This window comes from Erinaceus europaeus, chromosome 13 (genome assembly GCF_950295315.1).
Source record: "Erinaceus europaeus chromosome 13, mEriEur2.1, whole genome shotgun sequence".
NCBI lineage: Eukaryota > Metazoa > Chordata > Mammalia > Eulipotyphla > Erinaceidae > Erinaceus > Erinaceus europaeus.
Window position 1 is genome coordinate 69436228 of NC_080174.1, and position 12419 is coordinate 69448646.

Sequence of the window (12419 nt, forward strand, 5' to 3'; positions counted from 1 at the left end):
GATACAATTCCACACAATTCGCACCACCAGAACTATATATCCCATCCCTCCCTTGAAAGCTTCCCTATTCTTTATCCCTCTGGGAGTATGGATCCAGGATCATTGTGGGATGCATAAGGTGGAAGGTCTGGCTTCTGTTATTGCTTCCCCACTGAACATGGGCATTGGCTGGTCGATCCATACTCCCAGCCTGTTTCTTTCCCTAGTGGGGCAGGGACCTGGGGCGGCAGGGCTCCAGGACACACGGTGGGGTTGTCTACCCAGGGGAGTCAGGTTGGCATCACAGGTATCATCTGGAATCTGGTGGCTGAAAAAAAAGTTAAGATATAAAACAGAACAAATTGCTGACTAATCATGAACCTCAAGGCAAGAATACTGCGAGGGAGTTGGATGGTAGCACAGTAGCAAAGCACAAGGACCAGCATGAGGATCCTGGTTTGAGGCCCCGGCTCCCCACCTGCAGGGGAGTCGCTTCACAAGCAGTGAAGCAGGTCTTCAGGTGTCTGTCTTTCTCTCCTCCTCTCTGTCTTCCCCTCCTCTCTCCATTTCTCTTGGTCCTATCCAACAATGATGACATCAATAACAACAACAATAATAACTACTACAACAATAAAAACAAGGAAAACAAAAAGTAAATAAATAAATATTTAAAAGAAAGAATATTGCAGATGAAGATTTGGAGTCTCCATTTTGGAAAAAAAGCTAGTATGTCTATTTTAGGTAAATTTCTTTTCTTTTCTTTTTTTCTTTTTTTGCCTCTAGGGTTATTGCTGGGGCTTGGTGCCTCCTGGAGGCCATTTTTCCCCCTTTTGTTGCCCTTGTTGTTGTAGCCTTGTTGTGGTTATTACTGTTGTTGATGATGTCATTTGTTGTTGGATAGGACAGAGAGAAATGGAGAGAGGAAGAGAAGACAGAGGGGGAGAGAAAGACACCTTCAGACCTGTTTCACTGCCTGTGAAGCGACTCCCCTGCAGGTGGGGAGCCAGGGGCTCGGACTGGGATCCTTACTCCAGTCCTTGTGCTTTGCACCACGTGTATTTTAGGCATATTTCAAGGGGCCCATGACTTTACTAGTTTTTGCCTGAGCCTGACAGCTAACATGCAGGTGGACCCAAGGTATTGTCTGGGGAAATTGTGTCCTAGTTAAAAAAAGGACTAGAAAGCTGGATCAGGGAAGAGAGTAGTTCCCAAATATGGGAAAAATAAACCATATTTTACAATTTGTGATTGGTAGTGGTTTACAAAACTGTAAGATTACAGGGTATAGTTCTGAAGAAGTGACATAGTATTATGGCACCTGAGGTCCCTGAAACAGAGCTCTAGTCTGGAGGGGTGGTGGGGATCCCAAATCTCCTTCTTCCCAGATTGTTTCCTTCAGATCATGATGCTCCTTTCTTTATCAGCAATCCCAGCTGTTCGCTGATGAAATTCATTGAGTTATTCTGTTGTAATATTCATTTTCTGAGGGAAAGCCAACTTCTCAAGACTAGGTTTCCAAAGCTCTATCCCAGATCTACAGGGGATTTAGCTCCACACCATATCCACTGAAGCTCTATGTCCCCACTCTCCCAGCACAGCTTGCTTGTTGCTGATGCCCTATGTGACATCTTAGCAGTATTTGGCTTTTGATGACTTTCTCCTTTGTTGAACGTACTCCCTAAGCTCTTGTAAAAACAATGTATTTTTTGAAGGATGTTTGTTTGTTTGTGAAAGAGAGAACCAAAACATCACTCTGGCATATGCAACACTGGCAATCAAACTCAGAACCTCATGCTAGAGTTCAACACTTCATGCATGTGACCCAGGTTTGAGCCTGGCCCTCACTGCAATGGGGGAAGCTTCGGTGCTGTAGTATCTTTCCCCTTTATCTATTTGAAAAGTTTGCTCTAGAGGTGTGAAGCCCCAGAAAAAAATTTTTTTTTCTCTATAGAAAGAGTCAACATGGCTGAGGAGATGATACAGTAACTAGAGTATCAGACTTAAGCAAATGAGGTCCTCATCTCAGTGGCCAGTGTATGCACCAGAGTGATGAGAAAGAAGAAGGCGATGAGGGGGCGGGGAAAGGAAAGGGCAGTAGCAGCGGGTTAAGTGTGCATGGGGTGAAGTGCAAGGTTGAGCATAAGGATCCCGGTTCGAGCCCCCAGCTCCCCACCTGTAGGGGAGTCACTTCACAGGCGGTGAAGCAGGTCTGCAGGTGTCTATCTTTCTCTCCCCCCTCTGTCCTCCCCTCCTCTCTCCATTTCTCTCTGTCCTAACAATGACATTAGTAACAACAATAATAATAACTACAAAAACAATAAAAAACAACAAGGGCAACAAAAGGGAAAATAAATATAAAAATTAAGAACTATATTTTTTAAAAAAATTTTAAAGGGGAGAGCTGCAGCAGTGCTTCATCATGTATGAGGCTTCCTCCCCCTCCAGGTGGGAACCAGAGAATTGAACCCGGGTCCTTATGTACTGTAACATGTGCACTTCACTGGGCGTGCCACTGCCTTTCCTCCCACCCTGTCTCCTCCTTATGTGTTTTCTCTGCACAGGAACAAAATTAAGATTCAAAAAACTAGGGCAATGAAATAAATCCCTTGGGTTATGTGTTGCTTTGCCAGGTGCATGACTTAAGTTTAAGCCTGGATCCACTGCATTGAAAGAAATGGTGCTGTGATCTCTCTGCCTCTCTGTCTATAAAAAAAAAAAAAAAAAAGTTCTGGAGTCGGGTGGTAGTGCAGCGGGTTAAGTGCAGGTGGTGCAATGTGCAAGGACCTGCGTAAGGATCCCGGTTTTAGCCCCCAGCTCCCCACCTGCAGGGGAGTCGCTTCACAGGCGGTGAAGCAGGTCTGCAGGTGTCTCTCTTTCTCTCTCCCTCTCTGTCTTCCCCTCCTCTCTCCATTTCTCTCTGTCCTATCCAACAATGACGACATCAATAACAGCAACAACAATAACAACAACAACAACAACAAAACAACAAGGGCAACAAAAAGGAATAAATAAATATTTTTTAAAAATGAAAGATAAAATCTTTTTTAAAAAAAAGTTCAAGAAACCTTCCAGTAAGGAATCCTGTTAGGGGCCAGGTGGTGGCACACCTGGTTAAGCACTCACATTACAGTGTACAAAGATTGAGGTTCAACCCCCTGGTCCCCACCTGCAGGGGGAAAGCTTTATGAATGGTGAAGCAGGGCTTCACTGATAAGATGACCGGGTAAGGAGAAGTTGGGTGGAGCAGTGGGCAGTTAAGTTTCAGGCATGTCATGTCTGTGGTCACTGTGGGGGAGGTGTCTGTTTGTTGAGTGTGGACATGTGGTCTGGGACTCAAGAGAAGCATTTTGGCTGGACATTGAGACACAGAGTCCTCTACAAGCAAACAGTCATCAAGGAGATGGAGGACCATGAGAGGCAAGGATTGTGGGCACAGAATGAACTGAGGAATAGACATTTGAAAGAAAAAAAAAAACCACTTAGGAGACCAAGAGAGAACAACTAAACAGGGAGAAAATACTCAAAAGCACATGGAGCGTCCCAGGAAATGGCGCCATGGGTGAAGTGTTGGACTCCTCAGCATGTGGTCCTGAGTTCGACCCCCAGTATTGTATACGCCACAGTGATGCTTTGGTTCTCTCTTTTACTCCTTATCATGCACTGGCGTTCAAGCCCCAGTACCACAGAGGAACACTATGGGTAGTGCCAGGGAGAGCTCTGCAGCTGGTGGAGTGGTATTGTGACGTCCCCCCATCTCTCTCATTCTATCTTATTTTTTTTTAACCAGAGCGCTGCTCAGCTCTGGTTTATTGTGGTGTGGGGGATTGAACCTGGGACCTTGGGGTCTGAGACATAGAGTCTTTTTGCATAACCATTATGCTATCTACCTCCGCCCTATCTGACATTTTTAAAAGAACAAAAACTTCAAGCTGGGAACAGTCCCAGTATTGCTCAAAGAAAAAGGTAAAATACCTTACCTTTCACCATTCCCCTCCTTGGCCTTCCTGCCCCCAGCCCCAGCAGATCCTCTTGGGTTTACACCACCGTGCTCTTGCTCCTCTAGAACTTTTTTTTTTAATATTTATTTTATTTTTATTTATTCCGTTTTGTTGCCCTTGCTGCTTTTCTTGTTGTAGTTATTATTGTTGTTGTTGTTGTTGGATAGGACAGAGAGAAACGGAGAGAGGAGGGGAAGACAGAGAGGAGGAGAGAAAGACAGACACCTGCAGACCTGCTTCACCGCCTGTGAAGCGACTCCCCTGCAGGTGGGGAGCCGGAGTTCGAACCGGGATCCTTATGCCGGTCCTTGTGCTTTGCACCACCTGCGCTTAACCCGCTGCGCTACAGCCCGACTCCCCACTCCTCTAGGACTTTTACTTCTACTTCCTAATGGACAAATCTTCACCATTATTCCAGAGCTGATCCAGACAGCAACTTCTTCATGATCCTTTTCTTCTTTCCTTTCGTTTCCACCACTGCTTGGCCCTGTGCTTGTCAGTATTTGCCTGTCTGTGGGGTTCTCTATATCACTGAATGATCAATCCTTTGCAGAGTGGAATTTTTGCTTTCACATGCTCAGAGCTCACACTGTCTGTGATATCTTGAAAGGATTCAGTGAGTGTTGTTGAACAAGTCGATGAGAGGAGACGTGGCTTTGCATATGAAGATTGTACTGCCTCAGGATGGTTCTAAGCCAGGGCTTCTCAATCTCAGCACCACTGACATTCTGAACCAGACCATCCATGGTGGTGGCTGTCTGGTGCATTATGGGAAGTTTAGCAGTATCCATGGCTTCTGGAGTCAAGATGCCAGTACCCTCCTTCCCCAGTGTGATGATCAAAGCTGTCTCCTGACAGTGCTAAATGTCCCCTCAGGAACAGAATCATTTCTGGTTTAGTCCACCGTTTTTAATATAGGTCATTTCATGTCTTCCTATCTCAGAGTTAAGTGGGTATTTCCTCAGATGATTATTCCCATTATTGTTCTTGTTCTTAAAATTTTTCTCAAGAGAGCAGCCCAGGTGGTAACTCAACAGGTAGAGTACTGGACTCCCAAGCTTGAGGTCCAGAGTTTGGTTCCCGGCACCACATATGTCAAAATAATGATCTGATCTCCCCTATCACTAACAAATAAATAAACAAACAAACAAATATTTATGTCTCAAAAACAGAAAATACTTACTGCAGGAAGTCAGGATATGGGAGCTGGGTGGTGAAGCACCTGGCTGAGCACACACGTTACAATGTTCAAGGACTCAGGTGCAAGCTCCTGGTCCCCACTTGCAGCGGGAAAGTTTTGTGAGTGGTGAAGCAGTGCTGCAGGTATCTCTGTCTCTCTCCCTCCCTAGCTCTGCCTTCCTCGCAATATAAAAGATATTTTTACCTTCCTCTCAAATAAAAGATAATTTAACAAAAAGAAATTAGGATATAGTTTGTGCACCAGGCCCTGGGCTTGATCTCTGGCACCATGTAGGACCACCATGCATAGCGCCTAGGGGAGACTCCATGGATGGTGGCACAGTCTTGCAGTGTTCTCTCCCATTCTTTCTTTTCTTTTATTATTAATTATCTTTATTTATTGGATAGAGACAGTCAGTAATAGAGAGCAAAGGGGGAAATAGAGAGGAAGAGAGACAGACAGACACCTGCAGCACTGCTTGACCACTCACAAGCTTCCCCCGAAGGTGGGGACCAGGAGTCTCAAACCTGGGTCCTTGTGCATTGTAACACGTGCGCTAAAACTGGTGCAACATCACTTGGCCCCTGATGTTCTTTCCCTTTCTCCTCTCTCTGTCTGCCTCTCCCTCTCCCTCCCTCCCACCCTTGGTCTCCCTCTCTAATATAAGGTGTAGGAACATAAATCTTCACAAGGAGGTTGCTCAGCAGTACTATCACTCATGCTCAAGGCTCTGCGTTCATTCCCCAGTGCTTAGGGGTGGGGCAAAGAAGAACAAGCCTGCCACCACATCCCAGGCTGAACTTTTCTTCTTCTGGGGAAACAAGGGCTAAGTTCCAGCAAGGTGCAGCTTCAGTAGTTTCTCTGGGGATTATAGAATAAGCCTAGAGAGAGAGCTGGCTTTGGGTCTAATCCAGGGGACACATTTAGGGTAGGTAGGTGCTCTTTTTCCAGGTCTCTGTGCTATTTTCCTTAAGAGCAGCAACTGGTGAAGCTGATAAAACTGCCCTCTGGGGACAAGGAAATAGCATAGTGGTTCTGCAAAAGACTTTCATGCCTCAGACTCTGAGGTACTAAGTTCAGTCTCCAGCATCACCATAAGCTAGAACTGAGTAGTGCTCTGGTTAAAACAAGCAAATAAAACCACCTTGCAGACAGCTGTGCTTTCTGAGAAGCACTTTTGTCCATAATATTGAAACAGCAATCTACTCATGTCTCCCCCTAGGTGAGAGCCTGGGAACAAGGGCAGTCTCCCTCCCAGCAGCCTCCTCTCCCTCATTCTGTCTTGCAGTCAGTCCCGAGGGGAGCCAGGCCTGTGCCAAAGGCTGTGAGCTCTGCTCTGAGGTCAACGGCTGCCTCAAGTGCTCACCCAAGCTCTTCATCCTGCTGGAGAGGAACGACATCCGCCAGGTGGGCGTCTGCCTGCCATCCTGCCCACCTGGATACTTCGATGCCCGCAACCCCGACATGAACAAGTGCATCAGTGAGTGTGGGCAGGGTTGGAGCAGGCCCTGGAGGCGCTGGGTCCTGGGAGAGGGTGTCTGATGTACCAGTGACCGATGAGAAGAGTTCAGGTACCCAACTGAGGAAGGACGAGGCTCCTGATTCGAGCATCTGGTTGGCTGCAGATCAGGCACCCCAGAAATAGGCAACCCTCACCTCACTCGGTGTGTCTGTACCAGAGATATCTCCTCCTTCCAAGCCCAAAGCTACCTATAGTCCCCCAGGTCACTCAGTGTCCCCAGCTGGCACCCAGGCCACCACCCAGATCCACAGCCCTTCCATTTGTCTGACAACAGTCCACACTCTGAATCCTGTTCTTCTCTCTTCAGCGCCAGTGTATTGCCTGGGCCCCCATCAGCTCTGTTCTGGGCCAGGCCATAGCCTGTTTATCTGCCCTCCACCCCTCTCTGGCTCCCTGCCACTCTCCTGCAGCACTGCAGCCACAAAGATACTTCTGGGACACTCATCCTAGCTTGACACACTGCTGCTTGCAGCCTCTGCCTGCTGCATGGGCTGAAGAACCACCCAAGCCCCACCAGCTTGCTGTTCCCTGGTCTTTACTCAGCTCTTCCACCCCAGCCCATTCCAAGTGGTCCAAAACACATGGTGTCACAGCTCCTCACCCTCACCCCACCCCCATCTCAGTTGTGATGAGACACACAGTGACAAACACTCAGGGAAACAATGCCACTGCCCCCCCCACACTTGTTCAGAATGCCTTTTCCAGATTACCTATCAGTCAAACTTTACAATGACCTTTGGAGAGAGTCAGGACCTAAATGATGACATCCCTTTCTATGTTAATCAAGACATCAAGGCCCTGAGGGGAAATAACTTGCTCAAGACCAGTTGGGTTCTAATATCAACTCTGCTGCTTATTCATTGTGTGATTGGCATGTAATGATCTTTCAAAACCTCATATTTGAAATAGGGATTCTCAGTTTGACCCCCTTATTGTAAGAGACTATGTAGAACCCTTAGTGGTTGGCACCCAACAAACGGTAGCTGTTGCTGTTCTTACTGCATTTCACCTGCCTCCCAACCCAAGAATCAGAGCTAGGGAGAAGGGAGTGGGAAAGGAGGGAGGGAGAGGCAACTGAGAGGCTAGGAGGCTCAGAGTGGGCTTGGAGCTTGTATGGATGAAGGCAGAAGCTTGGGGCTGCTCTCTACCTCCTAGGGTATTTGAGGCAGGGAGTTCCTGGTTGTGCTAGATCCCAGAGACCTGGTAGCCCAAGCTTCATGTGCCTGATGAGAGGGAAGTCAACTCCAGCCATGCTCTAGGAGAGGACAGATTGTGAAAGACCCACCATCTTCCAGCAGAGGCCTGGAGTCTCCCCTCCTTCCTCACAGAAGGGAGAACTGGCAGGAGGGGATCAAGGAGGGGGACCCAGGAGTCCAACCAAGTGGTTCTCGGAACTTGACTTTGCACAGGGAGAGGAATTTGCCCTGTGATTGCTCCCACTCCTCCAAGCAGATTCTTTCTTCTCTGGGCAGGAGGAGAAACAGGCTTCAGGGAATTGTGGGTGCCCAGTAATGGGGACAGGCCATGCAGTCACTAGAGGTGGGAGGGGGAATTACATTCCTCAGTTCAACTCTGGCTGTGGGCCCCTTGGTGTGCTGAGATGCTGGGGTATCCTCAGGCATCCTCACCTATCCCAGAGACTCTGCCCTCGTCCACTGAAACCCGCTATCTTGGATTCCTGGCACTGGATTTGGATTGGAGCTTGGAAGGCAGTGCCAAGTCAATAACCCCCTCCTCTGCTTATCCTTCCTCTCTCTCCAGACTCCCAGGCAGACTTGTACCTCTGGGCTCCAGTTGGGCCCTTGGGTGGACGGGAGTAAGTAGGGGGCATTTGATAAGTGTTGGGGGAGGGTGGGATGAAGTGTAGTGTCTATTTCAGGCTGAGCCAGAGGCTTCCAATCTGGTCTTCTCCCCAGAATGCAAGATCGAGCACTGCGAGGCCTGCTTCAGCCACAACTTCTGCACCAAGTGTAAAGAGAGCTTGTACTTACACAAAGGCCGCTGCTACCTGGCCTGCCCTGAGGGCTCTGCAGCTGCCAACGGCACCATGGAGTGCAGCAGTCCTGGTGAGGCACTGTGGGCACTGCGGGTACATAGGCTAGGGCCCCCAGAGGAGGGGCAGGACACGAATGGGAGGGTGTGCTGCAGAGTAAGTTTGCCCACCACCATCTCTGGGGAAATCCTCTCAGAGCTTCCCTGTCCTCTGAGCTAAAAAAAGATGCCAAGCTGATAGGTAGCTCTGGGTAAATTGAACATTCCTTTGCTCAAGGACCTGGGTTCAAGCCCCCAGCCACCCTATGGGAACACCATGCAGAGGGGAAGTTTCATGATGGGTGGAGCAATGCTATGGCATTTCTCCTCATCCCTCCTCTATCTCTCGCCTTCTATTTAAAAGAAAGAAAAAAATGGAGCAAGAGGGGGAATCTTCTAGGATCAGTGGAATCATCTCTAGCCAAAAAGCAAAAACAAAGAAAAAAAACAAAAACCTGGAATCAAAAAGATTCCAGGGGCCAGGCAATGGTGCACCTCATTGAGCACACATGTTACAATGTGCAAGTATATAGGTTCAAGCCTCTGGTCTCCACCTACAGAGGTAAAGCTTCATGAGTGGTAAAACAGTGCTGCAGGACTCTCTCTCTCTCTCTCTCTCTCTCTCTCTCCCCCCTTTCCCTTTTGATTTATCTCTGTCTCTATCCAATAAAAATGAGTAAACAAGTAAATAAAATTATAAATATATGTGTAGAGAGAATTTCAGATCCTATGCACCATCTTCTCTTATCATTTCCTTTCTCTTCTTTTTTTTATATTTAATTTATTTACTTTTGGATAAAGACAGAGAAATAGAAAGGGGAGGAGGAAAGAGAGAGACCTGCAGCCCTGCTTCACCACTTATGAGCTGTCCCCCTGCAGGTGGGGACCAGGGGCTTAAACCTGCATCCTTGCACACTGTAATGTGTGCACTTAACCAAGTACGCCACTACCTGGCCCCTCCTTTCTCTTCTTTAGAGATAAAATAAAATAAAATAAAATAAAATAGCATTGGGCAGACATTATAATGGCTACACAAACGACTCAATCCTTGGCACCATAATAAGCTGGAGATGAGTAGCACTCTGGTTTAAATAATAATAATAATAATGGCTGACGAAATAGCTCACTTGAATAGTGTGCTGTTTTGCCATGTGTATGACTCAAGTTAGAGCACTGGAAGAAGCTTTGGTTCTGTGGTCTCTCTCTGCCTCACTATAAAAATAACAATATAATAATATATTAATATAATAATTATAATAATATCATACAATGTATAATAATAATAAGGTGGTCCAGGAGGTGGCACAGAGGACATAGCACTGGACTCTCAAGCATGAGGTCTGCTTTCAATCCCCAGCAGCACATGTACAAAAGTGATGTCTGTTCTTTCTCTCTCTTCTATCTTTCTCATTACTAAATAAATAAAACCATTGAAATAATAGTAAGCTACATTAAGCAAGAAGTAAAGACACCTAATATGCAGAGAAATGGTAAGAGGGGTTTCCTGGGGTCACCTAGACCAAGGGAGATGTTTGCGTTCGCTCCCCTCTCACTCTTCTCCTCCCTCCTGCCAGCCCAATGTGAAATGAGCGAGTGGTCCCCATGGGGACCGTGCTCCAAGAAGAAGAAGCTCTGTGGTTTCCGGAAGGGCTCTGAGGAGCGCACACGGCGGGTGCTGCATGCCCCTGGGGGTGACCACACTCTGTGCTCTGACACCAAGGAGACCCGGAGGTGCACAGTGCGGAGGACACCCTGTCCTGAGGGTGAGCTACAGCCTGCCCCTCCCTGGGGCTGGGGGTGGAGTACTAGGAGGGTTGTCCAGCCACATCTGTGTCTTGCAAGTTGTCCAGGAGACACCTCAGACTAGGGCCAGATGGAAGCTCCCAGTGCAATGGAAGCCCCATGCCTGGCGCAGAATAGGGCTGGGACTGTGTGTGGCAGGGGCTGGTCATGTCCATATCCCTCCCCTCATTCCATTTCTTCTAATTTAGCAAATGTGGGAACTGGAAGGACCCTTGGGGTTCAGATGGGGACATAGAAGGGGTTGCTAAGACCCAGCAAATTGTCCTGATTTGACCAAGGTCACACCGTGCACAGCTGTGCAGGCTGCTGTGCAGGGTACAGCATCAGGTGCCTTCCCACCTCTCTCTGAGTAGCTGAGACATGCTTTTGGACATCCAAGGTCAGAGAAAAGGGTGAGGAAGAGAAGGGTGTCTGGATCATTGAGAGTGGAGGGTGTGAATGTTCTGGGGACACCCATCCTCAGCACCCATGTCACAAGGTTCTCTGAAGTGGTTCCAGTTAGAGGAGGCTTTGGGAGCAGGGACTTGAGGGGGCCCCCAGCTGTAAAAAGGCATTCTTTCCAGGCCTCCTCCCACTTAAGGCTTTAGCACCCCCTCCTAGGGGCCTGGACAGGACCAACAACATGAGGTGGGATACCCTGTCCTGATTCTTTCTGCCTTTGGGGTTGCAGGGCAGAAGAGGAGGAAGGGAGGCCAGGGCCGCAGGGAGAATGCCAACCGGAACCCAAGCAGGAAGGAGAACAAGGAGGCGGGCACCAGCTCTCGGAGACGCAAGGGCCAGCAACAGAAGCAGCAGCAGCAAGGGACAGCGGGGCCAGTCACATCTGCAGAACCCACCTAGGGACACTGTGTAACCTCCAGGCCCATGCAGAAAGAGTCTGGCAGCTCTCTGTGTGAGGAAACTTTCCCTGAACTGGAGCACTGAGCATAACACATGCACACACTCTCCATACATACATGGATGCACATATGTACACACACTCCCATGTCTGAACATGTAACCAACGTACATGCACATCAGACTCTACATTCAAATGGACACACAACATGCATGTGCGCACTCAGACCATTGTGTTCTAACATGCAGCTGACACACATGTACACATACACACAGGGCCATCAGAAGACCCTCCTGTCCTTTGGAGATCACCGTGTGGACAGGATGGAGAGGCAGAGGGGTCATCTGGACCTGGCAGAGGACACAGCAGCACATACTTGGTCTACAGTGCTCCCAGTAGCATGAGAGAGAGTGATCCCCAGAATCCAAGTTCACACTTTGCAGAGGGGAATCTTCTGGAGGAGTTGACGGCACTGATATTTGCGGCAGAGGAGCCAACGTTCAACAACTGTTTCTGCATCTCTGGCTCTGGGACCTCATCATTGGAGAATACTGTTACCTCCCTGATCTATCTCTGGGCTTCCCTGAGAACTTCATCAAGGTTTATGTCAGATTAAAAAAAAAAAAAAAAAACAGTTGCTACAGGTACCTTGTTTCCTTTGCAGTGTACATCTCTGATGGGGCATATGGGAGCAGAAAGGCACAGACAGAGCAGAAATTCAAGAGACACCCCCCTTAAGATCTCCTGGACAGAGGGTCCAGAGCAAGAGAGAAATACTCAGGGTACTCTGGTCAAATGGAGGAGTTGGCTGTATTTCCTACATCGTTGTTATTCTGGGTGTGATCTGTGGACCAGCATTGAGCACTATGTTAGAAATGAGAATCTCAGGTCCCATCCGGATATGAGCCACAGCCTACATCTGAACATGATTTTGTAAGGCTGGTGTGCACCTGTGAGTCTAATTCTCTCTAAGGTTAAAAAGTGCAAGTCCCAGCCAGCTTGTACCGGAAGGAGTTCTGTTTATCCATAAGGAACACTTTTCATCTGGGAAAAGGTAACCTGTATATA

General features: G+C 48.0%; 1 protein-coding gene across 5 annotated transcripts in view; it reads left to right on the forward strand.

Moving 5' to 3' along the window:
• Positions 1–11998, forward strand: part of RSPO1 (R-spondin 1) — a 67113-nt gene extending 55115 nt beyond the window's left edge. For 3 of the 5 annotated variants that reach the window (XM_060206184.1, XM_060206185.1, XM_060206186.1), the window contains 4 exons: positions 6380–6637; positions 8596–8745; positions 10285–10473; positions 11184–11998. In XM_060206184.1, the coding sequence (XP_060062167.1) occupies positions 6380–6637; positions 8596–8745; positions 10285–10473; positions 11184–11353 (767 nt within the window). In that variant the 3' untranslated portion in view covers positions 11354–11998. The remainder of the gene's footprint in view (positions 1–6379; positions 6638–8595; positions 8746–10284; positions 10474–11183) is intronic. The other 2 variants (XM_007535308.2, XM_060206187.1) reach the window with 1 other exon arrangement.
• Positions 11999–12419: the final 421 nt, after the last annotated feature.